The sequence below is a fragment of the Bactrocera neohumeralis genome, chromosome 6 (assembly GCF_024586455.1).
Source record: "Bactrocera neohumeralis isolate Rockhampton chromosome 6, APGP_CSIRO_Bneo_wtdbg2-racon-allhic-juicebox.fasta_v2, whole genome shotgun sequence".
NCBI lineage: Eukaryota > Metazoa > Arthropoda > Insecta > Diptera > Tephritidae > Bactrocera > Bactrocera neohumeralis.
In genome coordinates this window covers 7660917-7680572 of record NC_065923.1, presented here as the reverse complement: position 1 = coordinate 7680572, position 19656 = coordinate 7660917, and the positions used below count along the sequence as shown (strand labels likewise).

At 41.7% G+C, this 19656-nt stretch overlaps 6 protein-coding genes across 7 annotated transcripts; 3 read left to right on the top strand and 3 right to left on the bottom strand.

Moving 5' to 3' along the window:
* Positions 1-916: 916 nt before the first annotated feature.
* Positions 917-1477, bottom strand: LOC126763708 (cuticle protein 63-like). Its single transcript, XM_050481455.1, has 2 exons — positions 1404-1477; positions 917-1342 (listed from the first exon to the last, which is right to left on the bottom strand). Exons 1-2 carry the CDS (start codon positions 1413-1415, stop codon positions 917-919), a joined length of 438 nt encoding a protein of 145 aa, XP_050337412.1. The 5' UTR covers positions 1416-1477.
* Positions 1478-2003: 526 nt separating this feature from the next.
* Positions 2004-2545, top strand: LOC126763707 (cuticle protein 70, isoforms A and B-like). 2 transcript variants are annotated; one of them, XM_050481454.1, is made up of 3 exons: positions 2004-2015; positions 2096-2372; positions 2478-2545. In XM_050481454.1, the coding sequence occupies exons 1-3, from the start codon at positions 2004-2006 to the stop codon at positions 2543-2545; spliced, it is 357 nt and encodes a 118-aa protein (XP_050337411.1). The 2 variants fall into 2 exon arrangements, with proteins under 2 accessions (XP_050337411.1, XP_050337410.1); XM_050481453.1 differs by having other exon boundaries at positions 2096-2545.
* A 3540-nt stretch (positions 2546-6085) lies between these two features.
* On the bottom strand, positions 6086-6512 carry LOC126763721 (cuticle protein 70, isoforms A and B-like). The gene is made up of 2 exons (XM_050481470.1): positions 6492-6512; positions 6086-6400 (listed from the first exon to the last, which is right to left on the bottom strand). The coding sequence occupies exons 1-2, from the start codon at positions 6501-6503 to the stop codon at positions 6086-6088; spliced, it is 327 nt and encodes a 108-aa protein (XP_050337427.1). The 5' UTR covers positions 6504-6512.
* Positions 6513-7079: 567 nt separating this feature from the next.
* LOC126763713 (cuticle protein 16.5-like) lies at positions 7080-7552 on the top strand. Its single transcript, XM_050481461.1, has 2 exons — positions 7080-7124; positions 7197-7552. Exons 1-2 carry the CDS (start codon positions 7113-7115, stop codon positions 7530-7532), a joined length of 348 nt encoding a protein of 115 aa, XP_050337418.1. The 5' UTR covers positions 7080-7112; the 3' UTR covers positions 7533-7552.
* Positions 7553-10368: 2816 nt separating this feature from the next.
* On the top strand, positions 10369-10930 carry LOC126761653 (cuticle protein 70, isoforms A and B-like). The gene has a single exon (XM_050478005.1). The coding sequence runs from the start codon at positions 10369-10371 to the stop codon at positions 10732-10734; it is 366 nt and encodes a 121-aa protein (XP_050333962.1). The 3' UTR covers positions 10735-10930.
* Positions 10931-13355: 2425 nt separating this feature from the next.
* Positions 13356-14358, bottom strand: LOC126763711 (uncharacterized). Its single transcript, XM_050481458.1, has 2 exons — positions 14257-14358; positions 13356-14154 (listed from the first exon to the last, which is right to left on the bottom strand). Exons 1-2 carry the CDS (start codon positions 14263-14265, stop codon positions 13801-13803), a joined length of 363 nt encoding a protein of 120 aa, XP_050337415.1. The 5' UTR covers positions 14266-14358; the 3' UTR covers positions 13356-13800.
* Positions 14359-19656: the final 5298 nt, after the last annotated feature.

Genomic DNA, 19656 nt, shown 5'->3' with positions numbered 1-19656 from the left:
CCAGCCCTGAAAGTATCCGACGAAGTACCCGCCGGGAGAAGCGGAGGAAGAGGAAAACTTCTACTCCTTTGGAAAGACCATGGAGAAGGACCTGGCTACACTTCGAATCTCCAATTGGTGACAAACAGCGGAAGAACGACTGCCGTGCTGTTGTTAACTCGGCTATAACCGCGTAAGTGGTGACTACTTCAATAATGAAAAACAAGATTTTTGATAACAGCAACGAGGAATCTACTTGCTTCGATACCATATGGCACACGCTCATGACCAGCACTTTGGGCCTTATGTTCCAAGTACGCAAATAACATTCCGAAGGAGAGTACTTATTCAGTTACGACAACAATAATAGTGGAAGAGTAGCGAATCGACAATAATTGATTTTAGGTCATAAGGATTTAAAACAATAATGTCACATTATGTTCAAACGTCTCAAAGGAGAAAAAGGAACAGTCTTTTTGAATATAGAATTATAATAAGAATAATACGGAGTGGACACCAAGGATTAGATGGTTGATGGTTATACTTGGAAACGGTCCACAAATCGATGGCCGACAGCACTGTTTTTTAATATCCTTCACATTGTTTTCATTCGAGATTCATTATGAATTCTAACATATGAAGCGAAACGATGCCAGAGTGGTCATACTTATGGAATCTAGAGAACAGCTGGTGAGTCCCCACATGGAACAAAGTACGACGAATCAAATTGTACGAGACGTTCAATCCGTCAAACAGTCAATAGTGTTATTTGGTGCAGAGGAAACCACTCCATTTATCCCCTATAACTTGGAAAATTAGGCAAATAAGGTAAATGACATGACTTCTACCTCTGTAGTATAGAATTTCTAAGATAGATCATGACACATTTCAAATTTTTGTGTATCGAACTCCGTTTATTTAAATTTTTCAGCAACATTTACCACAGAGCTGTAGCCAGAGGAGCGGCAGCATAATGAGCTGCGACCAAAGGAGCAGCGGCGGCATAACGAGCTACCACGGGGGCTGCGGCAACAACTGGTGCAGCGGCGATACCATTGTAATTGCGAGCGATCACTTGGCTGCTGGTTGCAGTCACTACTGGAGCTGGAGCGGCAACAACAGGGGCGGCTACTGGAGCGGCGGCATAACGAGCAACAACGGGGGCGGCTACTGGTGCGGCAGCAACGACGGGGGCAGCGGCGATGCCATTGTAGTTGCGGGCGATCACTTGGCTACTGGTAGCGGTCACCACTGGAGCTGGAGCAGCAATGACGGCGGCGGGTGCAGCGTAAGCCAATGGAGCGGCAGCAAGGAGACCGGGCTTGGCGGCGGCGCAGGCGATCAGAGCGAAGAGAACAGCGGCCTATAAGAATCAAGTATTGAAAATTAACGAATAATTATATTATAGAAGATTAAGGACTCACGTATTTGAACATTTTTGATTAGTTTTTGTTCGGGTGGTTTTTGGGTAATTGGTGGTAAGTGTTTGATAACCTCTTGTAGTTTCGCAGCCTTTTTATAGTACCTCAATGAAGGTATTTTAAGCCGGTTCATTAATTTATTTACTTCAATGTGCATCTAAATGTTTACTTCCATCTCATTGTAATTCAGAGCATTTTACGATTTGCCGACTTTAATTGTATTATGTACAGTTGTTATGCGGAAAGTCGAACGGTACTACTGGGTACCAATGCTAGCTGTTTATAATGCTAAAGCGAGCACTTTGTAATCACTCATGAAGGTGATAATGCGTAAATTTGTATATATGTATTTTTGCATGTCCAACGTGGAGATATCGGAAATTACCAAAAATATCACGGACTGATCAAAGCCTAAAATATCGATTTGAAAATAATATGCAATGCACATTTGTTTTATTATACAATTAACTGTAAAAAATTCAAAATTTATTTGAGGTCGATCCTCGACAATCAGTATAAATATGCCACCAATTTTGGTATTTGATATCACTAAAACTCTAGCTTTTGTAAAACGAGAGTCATAAATAACAAAACAAACCCAAAATGTTCAAATACGTAAGTTCTCCACTTGCTGGACTAAACCAAGAAAATTTTGTCCAACAACTTTAACCGAAATACCTTCCATATATTTCTAGGCTGTTGTTGTCTTCGCCCTCATCGCCTGCGCCGCCGCCAAGCCCGGTCTGCTTGCTGCCGCTCCTTTGGCCTACGCCGCTCCCGCCGCTGTGGTTGCTGCCCCAGCTCCAGTGGTGACTGCCACCAGCAGCCAGGTGATCGCTCGTAACTACAATGGAATCGCCGCTGCTCCGGTTGTTGCTGCCGCACCCGTAGCCGCTCCTGTTGTTGCTCGCTATGCCGCAGCTCCAGTAGCCGCCCCTGTTGTAGCCGATCCAGCTCCCGTTGTTGCAGCTCCAGCTCCAGTCGTCACCGCCACCAGCAGCCAGGTGATCGCTCGCAACTACAATGGAATCGCTGCTGCTCCGGTTGTTGCCGCCGCTCCAGTTGTTGCTCGTTATGCAGCTGCCGCTCCTTTGGTTGCGTCTCATTATGCCGCAGCTCCACTTGCCTCTTCCCTCCTTTGGTAAATAAAGGATTGCTTAGAGAAATGAAAAGATCAAATGATGACCATGGAATAAAGAAATCGAATTGAAACAATCTTAGCAACTTCTTTTGTTTTGTATTATCGTAATGTCAGCTTGAGGATGGAGTCATGGGTAAAAGTTCTCGCAAGTGAGGAAAGTTCTCTGATCGCCATTAACTTGGAAGTGGCCAGAAACGATTCTTTTGCATATGGCTCAAGCAGTTCACGACTTCCGGTTCTAGACTAAGCACCCTCACTGTAGCCAAAAAACATCCATTTGAAGAAGAAGAATCTCTGTTAAAGGAGTTGACCCACAGTTCCCGTAGCAATAACTACTAAAAATCAGCTCTCGCCTTGTATTATTTCAAACTAAATGGTAATTTGTATGCCATAAAAACATATTTGCATTAAATTCCACTATATTCCGCTACCGGATAAGAGTCAGTGTTCAATAGCTTTGTTATGTAGTCGGGGCACGTACACAAACACTGGGTTCTCTTCAACCCACTGTTCGTTTAACATTTCTTTGGTCGACGTTTATTGTTGACTATTTTTGAAGGTGGGTGCCACTTGGTGACTGCTTTGCTTAAAAAAAAAATGTTTTTTGTCAGATATTCGCGGGCAGTTGCCTTCTTCTTCGCGATTGTAATTCGTGTCAAGGTCGAGCTCGTGCAAAAGTTTACCATTTTGAAAAGTTGAGTGACCTTTTTTGCAAAAATATATTAATTGATTGCAAACAGTGCTTGCGTCTTACGTTTCTATGTAGACATAGGAACTTTAACTTGCATTTTATTAAAGGAAAAATGAAAGAAACCCGTCTTCAAATGTTCCCAAATAATTTAGTTCAGTTCCATCAGCATATAACCACCTACATGAAGATTATGGCATTTACATAAATATAATAAAGGATGATCCATTTCGAGGTTCATTGCATTATTTTTTTAAGATTATCCCTTTCAAGTGTTGGCCGCGGCACGTTGATGACTCGTTTGAGCATTTCGACTGATAACGGAGGAATTATACGCCTGATGTTTTTCTAGAAAGCCTGAATCGAAGTGGGATTGTCCGCATAGTCTGTAGACTTTACATCATCCCCCAGGAAAAAGTCTAATCACACGACCTTGGTGACCAATCGACTGGCTCAAAACGTGAAATTATTTGCCTACCGAGGGGTTCTCTCAAGAAGTTCATTGTTGGATGCGATTTGTGGGAAGTGGCGGCGTCTTGTTAAAATAGTCGATTATCATGGCACGATTTGTAAAGTTGTTCAGGCGTAAGTCTCTCCATGATGAATTGCCAAACAATACTTAAGAAAAATAACATTACAACTTAACACGGGCCATGCGTGATCTGTCAAAAAAATGCACCTATAATTCACAATTTATCAATCACTAATAAAAGGCTCATGATTGATCAAGAGAAATCTTAAAAAAATATCGATCGACTATATGGGTATTTACAGATGAGCCGAATCCAACAAAAGCTGTTCGCGTACAAAGCATTTCTAAGAAAGTGGTTTCCTGTTTTTGGAAAACTGGACATGTCGCAACCATACCACTAAAACAACGCACGACAATGCGAGCTCTAACGATGAGACGACTGAAACAATTGCACTTTGAATCATTAAAAACATCGATTCGATGACTCCTCCGCCGTTTAGGCCTGACTTGGCAGCGAACGACTTCGCTTTTATGTATAGTAAAAGGCAAACTAGGTTGATTACGTTCTTCGACACTTTAGGAAGCGGTTGATGAGTTCGGAACGCATATTTTGGTGTGGCAAAAGAGCTTAATATTAGTCTTATCTTACATATATATAAAATTGAAAAGCTATTTCGTTATGTGCCCGCAGATCTTCCGAATCACAGCATGGAAAGACGTGGAAATTGACGGAGGCCTTGTTTGTAAACTCACAATCAATGATTAATATTCAATAAAATTTCTGAAGCCATTTCCAAGCTTTTACAGTTCCCAGAATTTATTTCAGCTTTCAAGTTCACAAATATTTTTCAATTAATATGTATTTGTTAACAACGCGGACAGTTTGCAGGTGAATTTTTCCATGAAGAAAATTTTTCACCATGAGTGTGCCTGACATATTAATCAGGGAGATAACAGAGGACCTCAACAGCCCTTATGGATCGACTCAAGAGAAGCTTGTCAACGTCGTGAGGAACATGCATCAATACTGGTGACGAGACGTGGATTTATGAATAAGACCTTGAAACTGTCCAACAATTTAACAAATACGGTCCGAAAATTGAGCCGAAACCGAAAAACTCAAATTCTCTGAAATTAGTTTAAACGTTGGCTTGGTTTTATCCTCAAAAGAGGCATATTTTAAAGGCAGTAATAAAGGTGACAAGTCTACACATGGAATACTAGAAAATATTGAATTACCCACAGCTTGTCTACATTTCCGTTAACATTTTTATACCCTGAACAGGGTACATTAAGTTTGTCAAGATGTTTGTAACACCCAGAAAGAAGCGTCGGAGACCCTATAAAGTATATATGTAAATGATCAGTATGTTCAGCTGAGTCGATTTAACCATGTCCGTCTGTCTATCTGTCCGTCCGTCTGTCCGTCCGTCCGTCTGTATATATACGAACTAGTCCCTCAGTTTTTAAGATATCCTTTTGAAATTTTGCATACGTCATTTTCTCTTCAAGAAGCTGCTCATTTGTCGGAACGGCCGATATCGGACCACTATAACATATAGCTGCCATATAAACTGAACGATCGGAATCAAGTTCTTGTATGGAAAACTTTCACATTTGACAATGTATCTTCACCAAATTTGGTATAGATTATTTTCTAAGGCAACAATGTAATCTCCGAAAAAATTATTCAGATCGGATTACTATAGTATATAGCTTCCATACAAACTGAACACATAGTTACTAAAAGAAATGCACCTGTAAAGGGTATATTAGCTTCGGTGCAGCCGAAGTTAACGTTTTTTCTTGTTTGTTATACAAATTTCGACCAATTAATTGGAGTAATAAACTTAAACTATTTTCAATCAGTTCCTCCTAGTAAATTTTTGTAAAGAACAAAGGCAATATCTTGTATTTCCGCGTTTTTATGAGAAAATTGGTGAATATGAAATTATCTGAGCTGAAATCTACACCGATGGAACCCAAGCAGGTAATGAGATTGTAGAGGCATAAGGGTAAATAGAACATAGTATTCCTCGTAAGCCAACTATCTTTACTTGCGTTGTAATTAGCGCTCTACAATTTCAAAAGAACATTCTTGAGAACACCTAAGTAAATTTGGACCACCTTTCTTTGTTTAGACTCTCAGCTTCAATTGAAAGTATTGACTTGTCCAGTGTGAATTTGATCATGTAACTAATATAACCTAACCGACTGATGCAGACAGATTAGGAGGATAATATAATAAAGCACTACACTTGAGTCACACGCTTCCCAAACACAAAAGCTGCCCTACAATACACCAAACTAAATAAAATAACTTCAATTAAATATTTATACTAAGTTTATTGATTCGTTTGGCAAGATTCAATTCGAGACACTTTTCACCACAGAAGTTGGGGTGCAGCATAATGGGCAGCCAAAGGAGCGGCGGCGTAGTGTGCACCAACCAATGGAGCGGCAAGAGGGGCAGCAGCGGCATAGCTAGCAACCACAGGGGCGGCTACGGGAGCGGCGGCAACAATTGGAGCAGCGGCGATGCCATTGTAGTTGCGAGCGATCACCTGGCTGCTGGTGGCGGTCACCACTGGGGCTGGAGCAGCAACGACGGCGGCGGGAGCAGCGTAAGCCAAGGGCGCGGCAGCAAGAAGACCGGGTTTGGCGGCGGCGCAGGCAATCAGAGCGAAGAGAACAACGGCCTGTGAGAATATGAAAGAATTTTAGAAACAGTTTTTTTACAAAAATGTTTTTTTCTTATGTATATGTGATTTATCTTTGTGTAGAACTTACGTATTTGAACATATTGAAGTGTTTGGATTTGCTTGTCTGCGACTGTTGCTTGAACAAAGGCTTAAGATTGATTGATACCTAAGACCAAAGTCGGCTAGGTATTTATAGTCAACTGCTGGAAATATAAACCTTCTTAATACTTTAATGAATAGCGATTGAAAAATGTAAAGTGCATCACTTTGGTGAATTACAATAAAACTCAAGTTTAGCATTGGTTGAGGGTCTCTTTTGCGCTTTCGGTGCAACTTCAATTCCCACAGTTAAAAATTCCTTCCACGGACTTATAGATTCAAAGCGTGTAAGCCGAGCGACATACAGACACACGTGCTTAGGTATTTGTGGTCGTTTACAGTAGCTCCGACAAAGAGTTGACCACAAGCAACGAGAAATGCAATGAATTGTAATGAGGGGAAGTGGTAGTTTGTATACTCTTTTGCTACTGTTATTTACGGTTTTTTTTTATTTGAAGATCGATATTTTATTTGGTTTTGCATATTTAAAATTTGGATAAAACGGTTAAAGCGGTTGAGTTCACTATATAAACCCAACTTTATCAAGCAGTTGTCATCAATTACTTGCCAACGTTCATTCAAGAAGCAACCAACCACAAACTCATCAAAAATGTTCAAATACGTAAGTTTTTGATATAAATGTATTTAGAACTACCGTTATTAATTACTTGTATTCTTATTTCTTATCAAACAGGCCGTCGTTCTCTTCGCCCTCATCGCCTGCGCCGCCGCCAAACCCGGTCTCCTTGCTGCCGCTCCTTTGGCTTACGCTGCTCCCGCCGCCGTCGTTGCCGCTCCAGCCCCAGTGGTGACCGCCACCAGCAGCCAAGTGATCGCTCGCAACTACAATGGCATCGCCGCTGCTCCAATTGTTGCCGCCGCTCCCGTAGCCGCCCCTGTGGTTGCCCGTTATGCCGCTGCTGCCCCTCTGGCCGCTCCATTGGTTGCGTCACACTACGCCGCTGCTCCTTTAGCTGCTCCAGTTGTTTCCCATTATGCTGCTGCGCCGTTGGCTGCCGCGCTCTGGTAAACGTTGTTGATTATACGAAATAAAAGGAAAATGAATACGTTTTAAATTATACATGTGTTAGTGTTTTATTATGTATAATGCGCTTGCTATGTTAAGTTAGTCGAGTCTAGTTGTAGTCACCAATCTAATGAAACCGATTCGGTCGCAACCCTATGGAATATATATTCATGATATCTGTGTTTCTTTGAACTCCACGCAAATTCATGTACATATAAGGGATACTTTGTAAGCTGCTCCGGCAAATTAATACAAGGTCTAGAGTCCTTTTCAAAGGCTTTAACATTCCAGTAACTGTTTTCACCATTCGTTGCCTTTTCGAATGTTTTGAACCCTGACATGTATAACACTTTATACGAAAACTCTTTTGCTCTTCTGGCTTGAGTTCTGCTCTTAAGTATATCACGTTGAATTCTAAGCAAGAGGGTATATGGGTATATTCTGTCTATATTATATTAAGCTGGTCTAATACTTTAATGCCACTTGCTTGCTCGATACCTAGAAGCCTTTTTTTGACAGATCACACGTGGGTCGTGTCAAGCTGTCATGTTATTTTTGTTCCGTATTGTTTGGCATTTCATCATGGAAAGACAAATCGTTCGACTTTATTTTGGAAATTCCCGTTCTGTAAAGAATGTGTTCGACCGAATAGAGCAAGTCAGCAATGAAGAAAATATAGCAGTGGTAGTTGAGAATGTACACCGTGGAGAGTCTATTCTGTGCCGTTCGCAGCATCTCGGACTGACGCGTGAAACGACTTGGCGCATTTTACGCCGATATATTAAATACAGTAACGCTCTCTGTCGAATCCAGTCGGTGTGCGCACGCTCCGAAGAAAATCAGTCCCATTACTTTCCGGGCAGACCCTTTAACAAGGGGTATCGCTTCACTCTATGAGCTCTTAAAAAATTCCAAAGAAGATTCAGTGATGGGGCCCATTTCTGCTTCAATGTGTGTGTAAACAAGCAAAATTGCAGCATTTGGAACAAAAAGCAACCCGAAGAAATTGAAGAGCTGCCATTTGAACCAGAAAAACCAACGGTTTGGTGTGGTTTGAATCATCGGTTCATATTTCTTCAAAAATGATGCCGCTGAGAACGTAAACGTCAATCGCGCCATAATAACCGACAATTTAATGGCTAAAATTGAAACTCTTGATCTCGACGACATTTGATTTCAACACGACGGCGCCACTTCGCACACAAAGCATCAATCAATGTATTAATTGAGAAAACACTTCGGTGAGCAAATAATTTCACGTTTTCAGCCGCCTCCAAGATCGAGCGAAGTCACACCGTTAGACTTTTTCCTGTGGGGACATGTAAAGTCTTAAGTCGATGCGGACAATGCCGCTTTGATTCAGGTCTTGAAGCAAAACATTACGCGTTTCGTTCGCCAATTACCAGATGCCTGAGCCATCAAAAATTTGACTCAACGGATAAACCATCTGAGACGGCCGTATACGGCCAACAGTTTAAAGAGACAGTCATTAAAAAACAATTGCCAAAGTATGATCTATCGAATGACAATAAATATTCCTCATTAAATTTGGAGTTTGTGTGTTTTTTCTTTAAGAAAAGAAGGGAATTTCTAAATGGATCACCCTTTAGATATAGTTAAGTATATAAATTATATAACTTATTTTCATTAATTTCACAAAAGCATTTGATCCATATGATATAATAATAGGTTGTCAAAAAAGTCTTGCGGTATTTTCGCTAGTTGGCGCTGAAAGCGCGTAGTTCTAGTTTTATTCGTCGCGTCGGGTCATGCTATACCTTTTTGGAAAGCTCATTTCACGCGTTAACACGTGTTTGATTGATTGTCGTTTGTTTTAAGTCGTTCGTGAGTTATAGCGTCGCAAACATGGAGCAAAATAAAGAGAAAATACGGCATATTTTACAGTACTACTACGATAAAGGCAAAAATGTATCATCACGGGCATCACCACGGGGGCAGCTACCGGAGCGACGGCAAGAATTGGAGCAGCGGCGATGCCATTGTAGTTGCGAGAGATCACTTGGCTGCTGGTGGCGGTCAACACTGGGACTGGAGCAGCGCTCTGAAATTAATTGAAAAATAATTGTAAAAATAGAAAAAATATGATTGCAGTCCGTTAAATACTTACGAATTTTAACATTTTATTTCATACGTTTGGATTCGGCGGTTGCTAGAAGGAAATGTTATTTTGGTTTTGGGAATATTTATTTTTACACTCGTAAATATATACCAAGCAGATTTTTTGCACAGCCTAATATTGTTGTTTGCGGTGACTCATGCTTGCTTATTGAATTTCAACTTGACTAAACATCAAACCAAAACAAATTTATAAAAAATCGAGGCACAAACTCGGCGGGCATTCCTCGGCGCTTCGCGCTTGCGCATAACAAAATTTCGGGTAATTTACAAGGGAGTGCGTGTGTACATTTTAATTTAGTTCAAAAATGTAATGCAAAACCCAAACAACGAACGACAAGGCAAAGTACAACTGTGGCATTGAATTGCAATGAAGATTGGCCAAATAACTGTGTAGTCAAATTCAGTGGCGTTTTGAACGAGCTATTTATATGTATTGGAATTGCATTATTTGAAGGGCAACTGAGTTGAACTTGAAAAATAGAAAAACCAAAACAATTGTTTTGGAGTAAAGTTGCATGCGTCGCTTTTGTATATAAAAATGGTGCACAACTTGCAAGAAGACATCAGACAGTCATCAACTAAGATTCAAGACGCAGCTCAGCTAAGCTAAATCACACACACAAAATGTTCAAATACGTAAGTATTTTTGCTAAAATATCACTTAGCTAACATTTAATCTTACTAAATCGCCAATGCTCATATGTTTATTCTCTTTCTCTTACATCAGGCCGTTGTTCTCTTCGCCCTCATCGCCTGCGCTGCCGCCAAGCCCGGTCTCCTTGTTGCCGCTCCATTGGCTTACGCTGCTCCCGCCGCCGTCGTTGCCGCTCCAGCCCCAGTGGTGACCGCCACCAGCAGCCAAGTGATCGCTCGCAACTACAATGGCATCGCCGCTGCTCCAATTGTTGCCGCCGCTCCCGTAGCCGCCCCAGTGGTTGCCCGTTATGCCGCTGCTGCCCCTCTGGCCACACCACTGGTTGGTGCACACTACGCCGCCGCTCCTTTGGCTGCTCCACTCGTCGCCCGTTATGCTGCTGCTCCTCTAGCTGCACCGCTTTTGTGGTAAGAACCGAGTATTGAACGTTATAAAAGACTGATACTGATATGTTTACCGTTGTAAAATAAATGTTTAATATATTGTGAAGATATAATTGGTTACTAATTTGGCGAACTGCAGAAAACTTATGTACTTACTTATGTACAAAAAATAAGGTGACATTAGAATTTAAACTGCGCGCGTCGAAGGATTTGGAGAATTATTTTTTTTTTAGGTTGGTAGTACTGTCAGTCACATTTATGTCAAATTTCATGTCAAAATATTCATTAGTGTTTGAGATACGTTTCGTTTTGTGAGCTGCTAAAAGTGAGTTTTTCGTTTTTTGCGATGTCGAAATTTGTTGAGCAAAGAATTTGCATTAAATTTTGTTTACGGAATCAATTTTCTGCTGCGGATACGTTGAGGATGGTGCAGAAAACCTTTGGTGATGAGGCTATATCTAAAAAAAATGTTTACAAGTGGTATAGTGAGTTCGAAGCCGGCCATGAACGTGTCGAAAACGAAGAGCGTCCAGGGCGACCATCAACCTCAACCGACGAAGCTCGCGTTCAACAAATCAAAGATTTGGTGTTGAAAAACCGTCGATTAGCAATTAGAGACCTTGCTGATGAAGTTGGCATATCGAAAGGCTCAGCTTATACCATTTTGAGGGATGTTTTGGGCCTCAAGCGCGTCAAATCTCGACTGGTACCGAAAACATTGAATTTTTTGGAAAAAGACGTCGTGTTGAAGTGTGTGAAACGATGCTTTCCGACTACCAGGGTGTCATGAAACGCATTATAACTGGCGATGAGACTTGGATCTATGCTTACGACCCCGAAACAACCGATCAATCGAGCGAATATCGTGCCAAAAGAGAGCCGAGGCCAAAAAAAAATAAAAAGGCCGGAGTTGTGGAAAGACAATTCTTGGTTTTTACACCACGATAATGCACCATCCCATACTGCCCTCGTAATTCGTGATCATTTCGCCAAAACTCAACCCATATCGTTCCGCAACCACCGTATTCACCTGATCTGGCGCCGTGCGACTTCTGGCTGTTCACCAAGCTCAAAAGACCGCTCCGGGGACACCGTTTTTATACGATAGAGGAGATTCAAGCCGCAGCGAAGACGGAACTGAAGGCCATCCCGGAAAGTGACTACAACCAGTGTTTCGAAGATTGGAAAATCCGTTGGCATAAGTGCATTGTATCGGGAGGGGATTACTTTGAAGGGGATGAAATTGATTTGGAAGAATAAATAAAGAATTTTCAAAATAAATACAATGTCATTGTTTTTGGGCAGAGTACAAAATTCAATACATTCAAGAGTAAGAGAGCCCAGGTCCTATTCAATGAGGGGATAGCCATACTTTAACTTCTGTAATATTAGTGATCTCAAGGTGTGTATCTCGTCGACGATCTTCACAATCTTTCTTGTTAAGACTTAGCACTTAGCGAATTCAAGTTTAATGTCTTCAGTTGATTCAAAACGATTTCAACGGAGCGATCGTTTTAGTTTGCTGAATAGTCAGAAATCAGGCGGAACTAAATCATGAGAATACCGTGGTTGTGGCACGATATTGGTTGAAAATTTTACGAAAAACTCACGAATAACCAATGAAATATGCGACGTGGTGTAAAACGGGTTTTTTTGACTTCGGCTCACCTTTGCCACGATATTCGGCCGATTGATCGTCTGTTTCCGGGTCGTAAGCATAGATCCAAGACTCATCGCCAGTAATAATACGTTTCATGATATCCTGTTTTTTTTATAATTTTTTTTTTAGAGTGCGGAGTTTCTGCTAAACCTTATTTACTCACAACTACAGACCCTCCCACGGAACCACCTGATTAAGTATTGCTTGGTGGGAGTAACAATGCATTTAAGTCTCCTCTATGTCACGGACTGACGGACGCCTACTCTATTCCAGACTCAGTTGTGTCATGATTGCTGTCGCTTCGCAGGTTGCTTTCCAATTTTCCTTGGACTGACACATGAGGGTCGTCAAATTTTCCACCGGTAAAACACTCTGAACACGTCGGACAATTCGGACTAATGTCGTGCTGGAATCTGTACAGGTATCTTCTAAAGCACCATTGTCTATTTAGTATTTGGGTTAGGTGGCAATCTAGGTCCCCATGTCGGATGATGATTCACGAATGGATATCTGTTATTAGTCTGTGAATGCAGTAGGCGTATGTGCTCCCTAAAGATTCCAATTCGCTGTTATCGACGCTCGTTGAAAGTGGTAAATATTCAACCTAAATTGAGAGAAAGGAAAATAACCGCAGAGATAGTACTATTCTTGGTCACAGCTTTCAAATAACATTATGTCGACTAATTTTGTTTCTGTGTCATACTGGGTTGTTTCGATCCCTGATATGTTGCTCTCTGTACAACCAATTTGAAAACCTCACTGCTACTGACTCTCTTCTGACCGGAGCAATAGGTTGTTCAAGAATCAAAGTGCAGCTTGCTTGTTTTCGTGTTAAATCACTTTTTCACATCACTAGACTATATAAGAAATATGAGGCTAAAGCTTAAGAATGAACAATTTTGAGACTTTAACAAAACAACAAGCAATTATGTCAACCCATACGCCACAGCCTGCCCAGCCTTCGTCTTCTTAGTATATGCGTTGCTTAGTTCGTTTACAGTTATTTATTTAAATGCAAAATATTTAACCTATACAAGTGTGTATGTGTATGTGTGCGTGTGAGTACATATTTCATAACATCGTATTTAGCCGCTGCCTGCCACAGAGATTGCATGCCACACCAAAGGACACACGCGCCACGCCGTCGCGCTGCTTCAAAGCCCACACGTTGCACGGTCGCTCATGAACCGCCGTCTATGCTGCCACATCAAGCCAAGTGCAAAAATATTGCAGATAAGAGTGCACATCAAGCGGCTGCTTCACCGTTACATAAAACAAACTCAAACTCATCAACTCAGCAGCGCGTATCCTGGCAAATCCGCACTTCACCGCACGCAGACACCCACACACACACACACACACTCATACACCCGCACACACATGCTGGCACCGGCTCGCGCCCGCATGAGCTTTGCGCATATTAGCGTTAACACATCACCGCCACAAGGCCGTCGTCGGCACAGCGGTGCCATAGCCATAAGTATAGCCGTAAGCCGGGTAATAACCGTAACCGTAGCGGTAGGTCGTCGCCGGATAGGAGTAGGAGTAGGGATACGCGGCTGGCACATAGCCGGCGGGCACGTAGAGGCCATTGTAGTTGTGCGCGACCACTTGATGGCTATGCGCCGTGACGACGGGCGTTACAGCGACCGTGTAAGAGGGCGCGGCCAGGACAGCGGGTGTGCGCGCGACGGTGGTGGTGCTGGTGGTGATGCCATGTGGAGCCGGCTTGGCCACAGCGCTGCCGATGGAGTGCAGGAGTGCGCTACAGCAAAGCAAAAAAATGAGCTGCGCGCGGTGGTGGTGGGGAGGTAGAAGTGAAAAGCGAAAATTGAAATGTTGAAATTGAGTAATTCAGTTGATTTTTGAACCATAAAATTTAACACTTACATTTTTCATATTTTTAGGAGTTGTTGACGCGCGGCTGTGCTTTTCGTGATTTGTGACTGCTGGCGCGGCGCTTTGGCTACTGCAATGGCGCGCACTTGGTCACCGCGCATTTTATACTACAAATTATCGGGTGTTAACAGCGCGTTGCTCATACGCCCCGCCACACACACACGCCCCACCTTAATGGGCACAGCAACACTGCCGTCGCAAGCGCTTATATACGTGTATGTGTGTGTGTGCTTGTGAACCCATGCATGTGTGAAATAAATCAAAATGAAATTGCTACACCCACTCACACACACACACACACATATGTATATGCGCGCTGAAGTATTTGCATAGAGCGCATTTGTTGCTGCCTCATGCATATTGCATGGCAACTATTTCCTTTCCAATCGAATGCGATCGAAGTGCTGCAAGTGCTGCGTAATGCCATGCAATCACATGCATTTGTTACACATCTGGAGTGGTGTTGCAAGCAATTTGAATGAACTTGTTGCGCGCCGTCCATTACTCGGCTGCACACGCTTTGTGCGCTCATCGCATGCGGAGCACGTAGCGCTGCAGCTGTCATATTTGCAATCGGAAAGCAAAATTGTAAACTGCTGATATCCAAAATATTTATGCATATCAACATAAATCGCACACAATATTTTGATTTCGCTTAAATGAGCGCGCGCGCCACACATTCCCACACATTATACAGACAAACTTCGGTATTCGGGTGTGCAGTTGGTTCGGCGGGGCGTATGAGTCTGACGCGCGGTCTTAGCCTCAGTGCACTGTGGTGCCGAGAACCGTTTGTCGACTCAAAAACTTATATACAATTTCCCCCAATTATATTGCTACTTTATCAATAGAACTTTTTTATAAAAGTTTGTATGAATAGAATACAAAAACAAAAATTAAATGAAAGACACAAAATAAAAAATTGATATTTATATCAATGTTGATCACTGTTGTTGTTGTTGTAGCGATTGGATTAAGATATCGTCGACATCATCCAACGGTAGGCCCAGAAAATGTGCTGTTTCGATGGGGTCGGACCAAAGGGAGAGGAGTGTCAGATGAGTAGGGTTAGCAGGGCATGCGAAGAGGTGGCCAGTGTCATGCGCGGACTCATTGCGCGCAGTACACATATTTGATATTTCAGGATCTATTCTGAACAAGCAGAAATTTAACCTGCTACAGTATCCAGAACGAAGTTGCACAGAGGTCACTCTCGTTTCTCGCGACAACTCGAGCTCTTCGTCTGCAATGGTTGGTGTTTTGACACCAAGTACACCATTCATTGGGAGAGAGTCGGTGAAGGTGTTAATGGCTCCACTATGAATGGCGGTCAGTGCTTGCCGGAAGTTAGTTGCGTCGAAGTCTGGTCGTGGGTATTGTTTGATGTCGTCAGCGTAGTCGAGAAATGTCCCCTTGATGCTCCCAGGAGCCGGTACCGCTCCAAGCTGTTGACTGCAGGGATGATTTCTGCGAAAGCACCTCAGCAGAAACTGCTTGGAGAGGAGTTCATAATGCTGCTTAACTGGAAGCATATGGGCCTACTATGTAGATGTTCGATAGGAGACATCAAGAGACATCTTGTTCCGACAACTTTGGAGCTTCCTCATATGCGTTTCACTGCATCCAGGCGACCATATTGGTACGGCACACACATACGGACCGGCCGGAATGTTGACTTATATGTTGCCAACTATGTTTCTTTGTTCTTTTCCCATGCGCTGCCGGCTAGCGACTTGAGGATTTCTGACAGCTCTGTGCTTTGGCGATAATCGTGGTCGTTTGAGGAGTAAAAGAGCACAGACTGTCGAAAAGTGGTTCTTTGATATATTTTGACATTATTTTGCAATCACGCATATTTTTCACTTTACTGTCTGATTGAGTTTGCGATTTTTGAAGTTATCTGCTATTTGTACACACCAAACCACAGTGCACTGTTGTGTTGCCATTGCATTTGCATGCGGAGATGAGTTATCTAACATTCGCTGCATGCGAATATGCATGTGCGAGTGTGAGTGCGTGCGTGTGTGTGTGCGTGTGGCTGTTGTGTTTTGATTGATGTGGGATTAGTATTGATGAGCATGCATTTGGTCACATAAAAGCATGCCGTAACACTTTCAGCTGTCAACAATTATGGCAACTAAGTGCTGCGGCTAGAATTTACAAGCTTTGCGCGCTTATTCGGAGCGCTTTTCGACATCGTGTGCCGCATACGAAACAAGTCAAAACAAATCGCAACAAACCGAAGAATTTCAAAGCCTTTGCGCAATGCCATTTTATCATTGAGTCATTTCTCGGTTTCTCGATGGGTGCTTTGCAATTAACCGAGGCTGTAATAGCGAAAATGAGCTGCAAGCGATATGAATGAAATAAATAATGCAAATATTTCATTCACAATCATTATGGAATCAAAGTCAAGCATGAAATGGTGGAAAATGTATTTTAATGAAGTAAAAAGTATTGAACGTCGTATTTACACATATTTGAAGAAAGCAAAATGGTTAAATAAGGTAAGCCTGCCCCTTGTAGTGTGTGACACACAAAAGTAAAATTCCAGGATAAAATTATTATTGCTGTTATGTAAATTTCAATCTATTTAGAATCTGTTTAATTATACAAACAAACACTATCTAAATTTCATTAAAACAAAATGACGGTGAATTACGGCAGTATGACATTAAATAAATAAAAAAATGTATACATTAGTTGAACTGCAGAAAATGTCTAGAGCAGAGCAGCAGGGAAACAATAGAGCACCTCTTGTGCATTTGTTTCGCATTGGCAAGACTACGCAGTAAGCATTTGGGGTCCCCACAGTATGATACACTGGAGGAGATATCGATAGTGAGGCCGCAGAGTGGTTAAAATTCGCGTCAAGCGCAGGGATTCTAAAGGATGACTACTATTCTTGGACCTAGCGACTGAACTCCATCTAATATCGCAAAGGACTTACCAGATTAACCTACTCTAACTTAATCTAACCTACATTAATTTAAACGAAAAAAAAACGGAACTTGAACCTTTACAATATCCCTGGGTGCAGGTAGCAATGCTCATGTTGCCCAGACCTCTTAGAAATTTAAGGATCGCTGCCTTATACTGCATGAGCCAATTATGAACAAATTTGGTAATCAATTAATTTCTAGTGGTGACTATAATGCCAAAGACACATGGTGAGCACTTTTGAATTATGTTTTAGAACAAAGGTTGAATGTGTCATTCAGCTGGTAAGCTAACTTACTGGTCAACCGACCTAACGAAAATGTTCCAGACGTGCCAGGCGTTCGAAAAGTTTTAATTCAAGGTACAGACGCTCTTCCACCTGATCGGATCTCCTAGCTGATCACAGCGCAGTTCTGTTCGTAGCAACTACGCCGTTACTCGCAATGAATAAACCTCCCAGAGTACTTGCTACTTGCTAGAAAACAATGCGAACCCCAACATCGCCATTTCCTCTGAAAAATATATCGACAATGCTGCCCATATACTTATAAGTACGCCACCACACCGAGCGTCCACAAGCGGGACAGACATCTCTGCTCAAATGAAGTAATGACGAAGCTCAAAGGGAAGAGACGTCTTCGGCATGCATGCAAGTCAGTGGAAACCCTAATGATAAAACACTTCTCAAACGTGCTACAAAGGAGCTGAAGCATGTTATCTGGAAACTGCGCAACAAGTCGCTAGAGGCGTTTCTTGCATGATTGTCAAGCTTTTTAACGGAATGCTCAGACTTTGTCATTTCCCATCCCGATGAAAATGTGCTGAGATTAATTTAATTCTTAAATCCGAAAAACCTGAACATCTGCTTAAATCTTATCGACCAATTAGAGTAAAATTACTGAAAAAATTTCAAAATAGATCAAATGGTTTGTTTTTTTTTTGTTTGGCAAAAATTTTAATATTACCCGAAATTTTGGTCATATTTAAGAAGCCAGAATTAGATTTTGGATCAGATCAAAAAGCTATTAAGACGTTTTAGAGAGAACTATATGATATACTATAGAATATGCAAAAAAATATGTTAGTAATTCGGATTATTTTGCAATTTGGTTGCTATTCAAAGTAAAATTAAAATTTTCATACGTACTGTACTTAACTCAACAATTTAGAAGCTAATGTAGTTTTTTCCATTGTTGTCTGTGCTAAAACAGTTAAGACAGAGAACGTATACGTTCTCTGGTTAAGAAACAAGAAATTTCTCAGTGGCTCAACAATTGTGGCGGTTTGGAAGCCATCACAGAGAAGCAAGAAAAACTGCAACAGTTTCAGAGTCGCTGGATAAATAATGTACACTGAAAATATTTATTACTTCATAACTGTGAGAAAAAAATTTCGAATTCATAATAACAACCTAAATGACAATGAGATGAATGAAAAAACAACAAGTGAGGAAGAACTAAGCTCGGGTGTAACCGAACATTTTATACTCTCACAACATTCAAGGATGAAAGCCAGGACATTTTTTTTCGAATTTTAGTCGTATATCTGACAGGTTAACCAACATTTTCGGGGAAAAAATCGGAATAGCTAGTAAGGTTTAAGGGAGCTTGAATATAACAGGTGATCCAAGTAGATGCACTTTGTTCAATGGCTTTTTTTGACAGATCACCCGTAAGTCGTGTCAAGCTGTCAGGATTATTTTTGTTCAGTGTTCATCAAAGAAAGCCTGAACATGATTACAAATCGTTCAACTTTATTACGAAAATTTACGTTCTGTAAGGAGTGTGTTTCGCGAGCTTCGCTCGGCCTACTGAGCGTACTATTAGCAACACCATCACCCATCTTGAGATCCAACATTAATTTTTGGATAATATTCAACCGAATAATCAACGTCCAGCACGCAGTGCAGAAAATTTAGCAGACGTAGCTGAGAGTGTACACGAAGACCGTTGAGAGTCGATTCGGCTCGTTTGCAGCAACTCGGACTGACGTATGGAACGACTTGACACATTTTACGTCGAGATCTTAAATTGAAAGTATACAAAATACAGTTTGTGCAAAAACTGAAGCCGATCGACTTTCCCAGGAGTGATCGCTTTTCTCTACTGTCTCTTGAAAAGTTCCAAGAAGATACGAAGTTTTCGAGTCAAATTTTGTTCAGCGATGAGGCCCATTTCTGGCTTTATAGGTATGTAAAATAAAAATCAAAATTACCGCATTTGGGTCGATGAGCAACCTGAAGAGATTTAAGAGTTGTCATTGCACCCAGAAAAAACAACGGTTTGGTGTGATTTGTAGACCGGTGGAATCATCGGTTCACATTTCTTCAAAAATAATGCGGGTAAGGACGTAACCATCAATTGCGACCGTTATCGCGTCATGATAACCGACTATTTGATGCCTGAAATTGAAGCTCATGATCTCGGTGACATTTGGTTTCAACATGAAGGC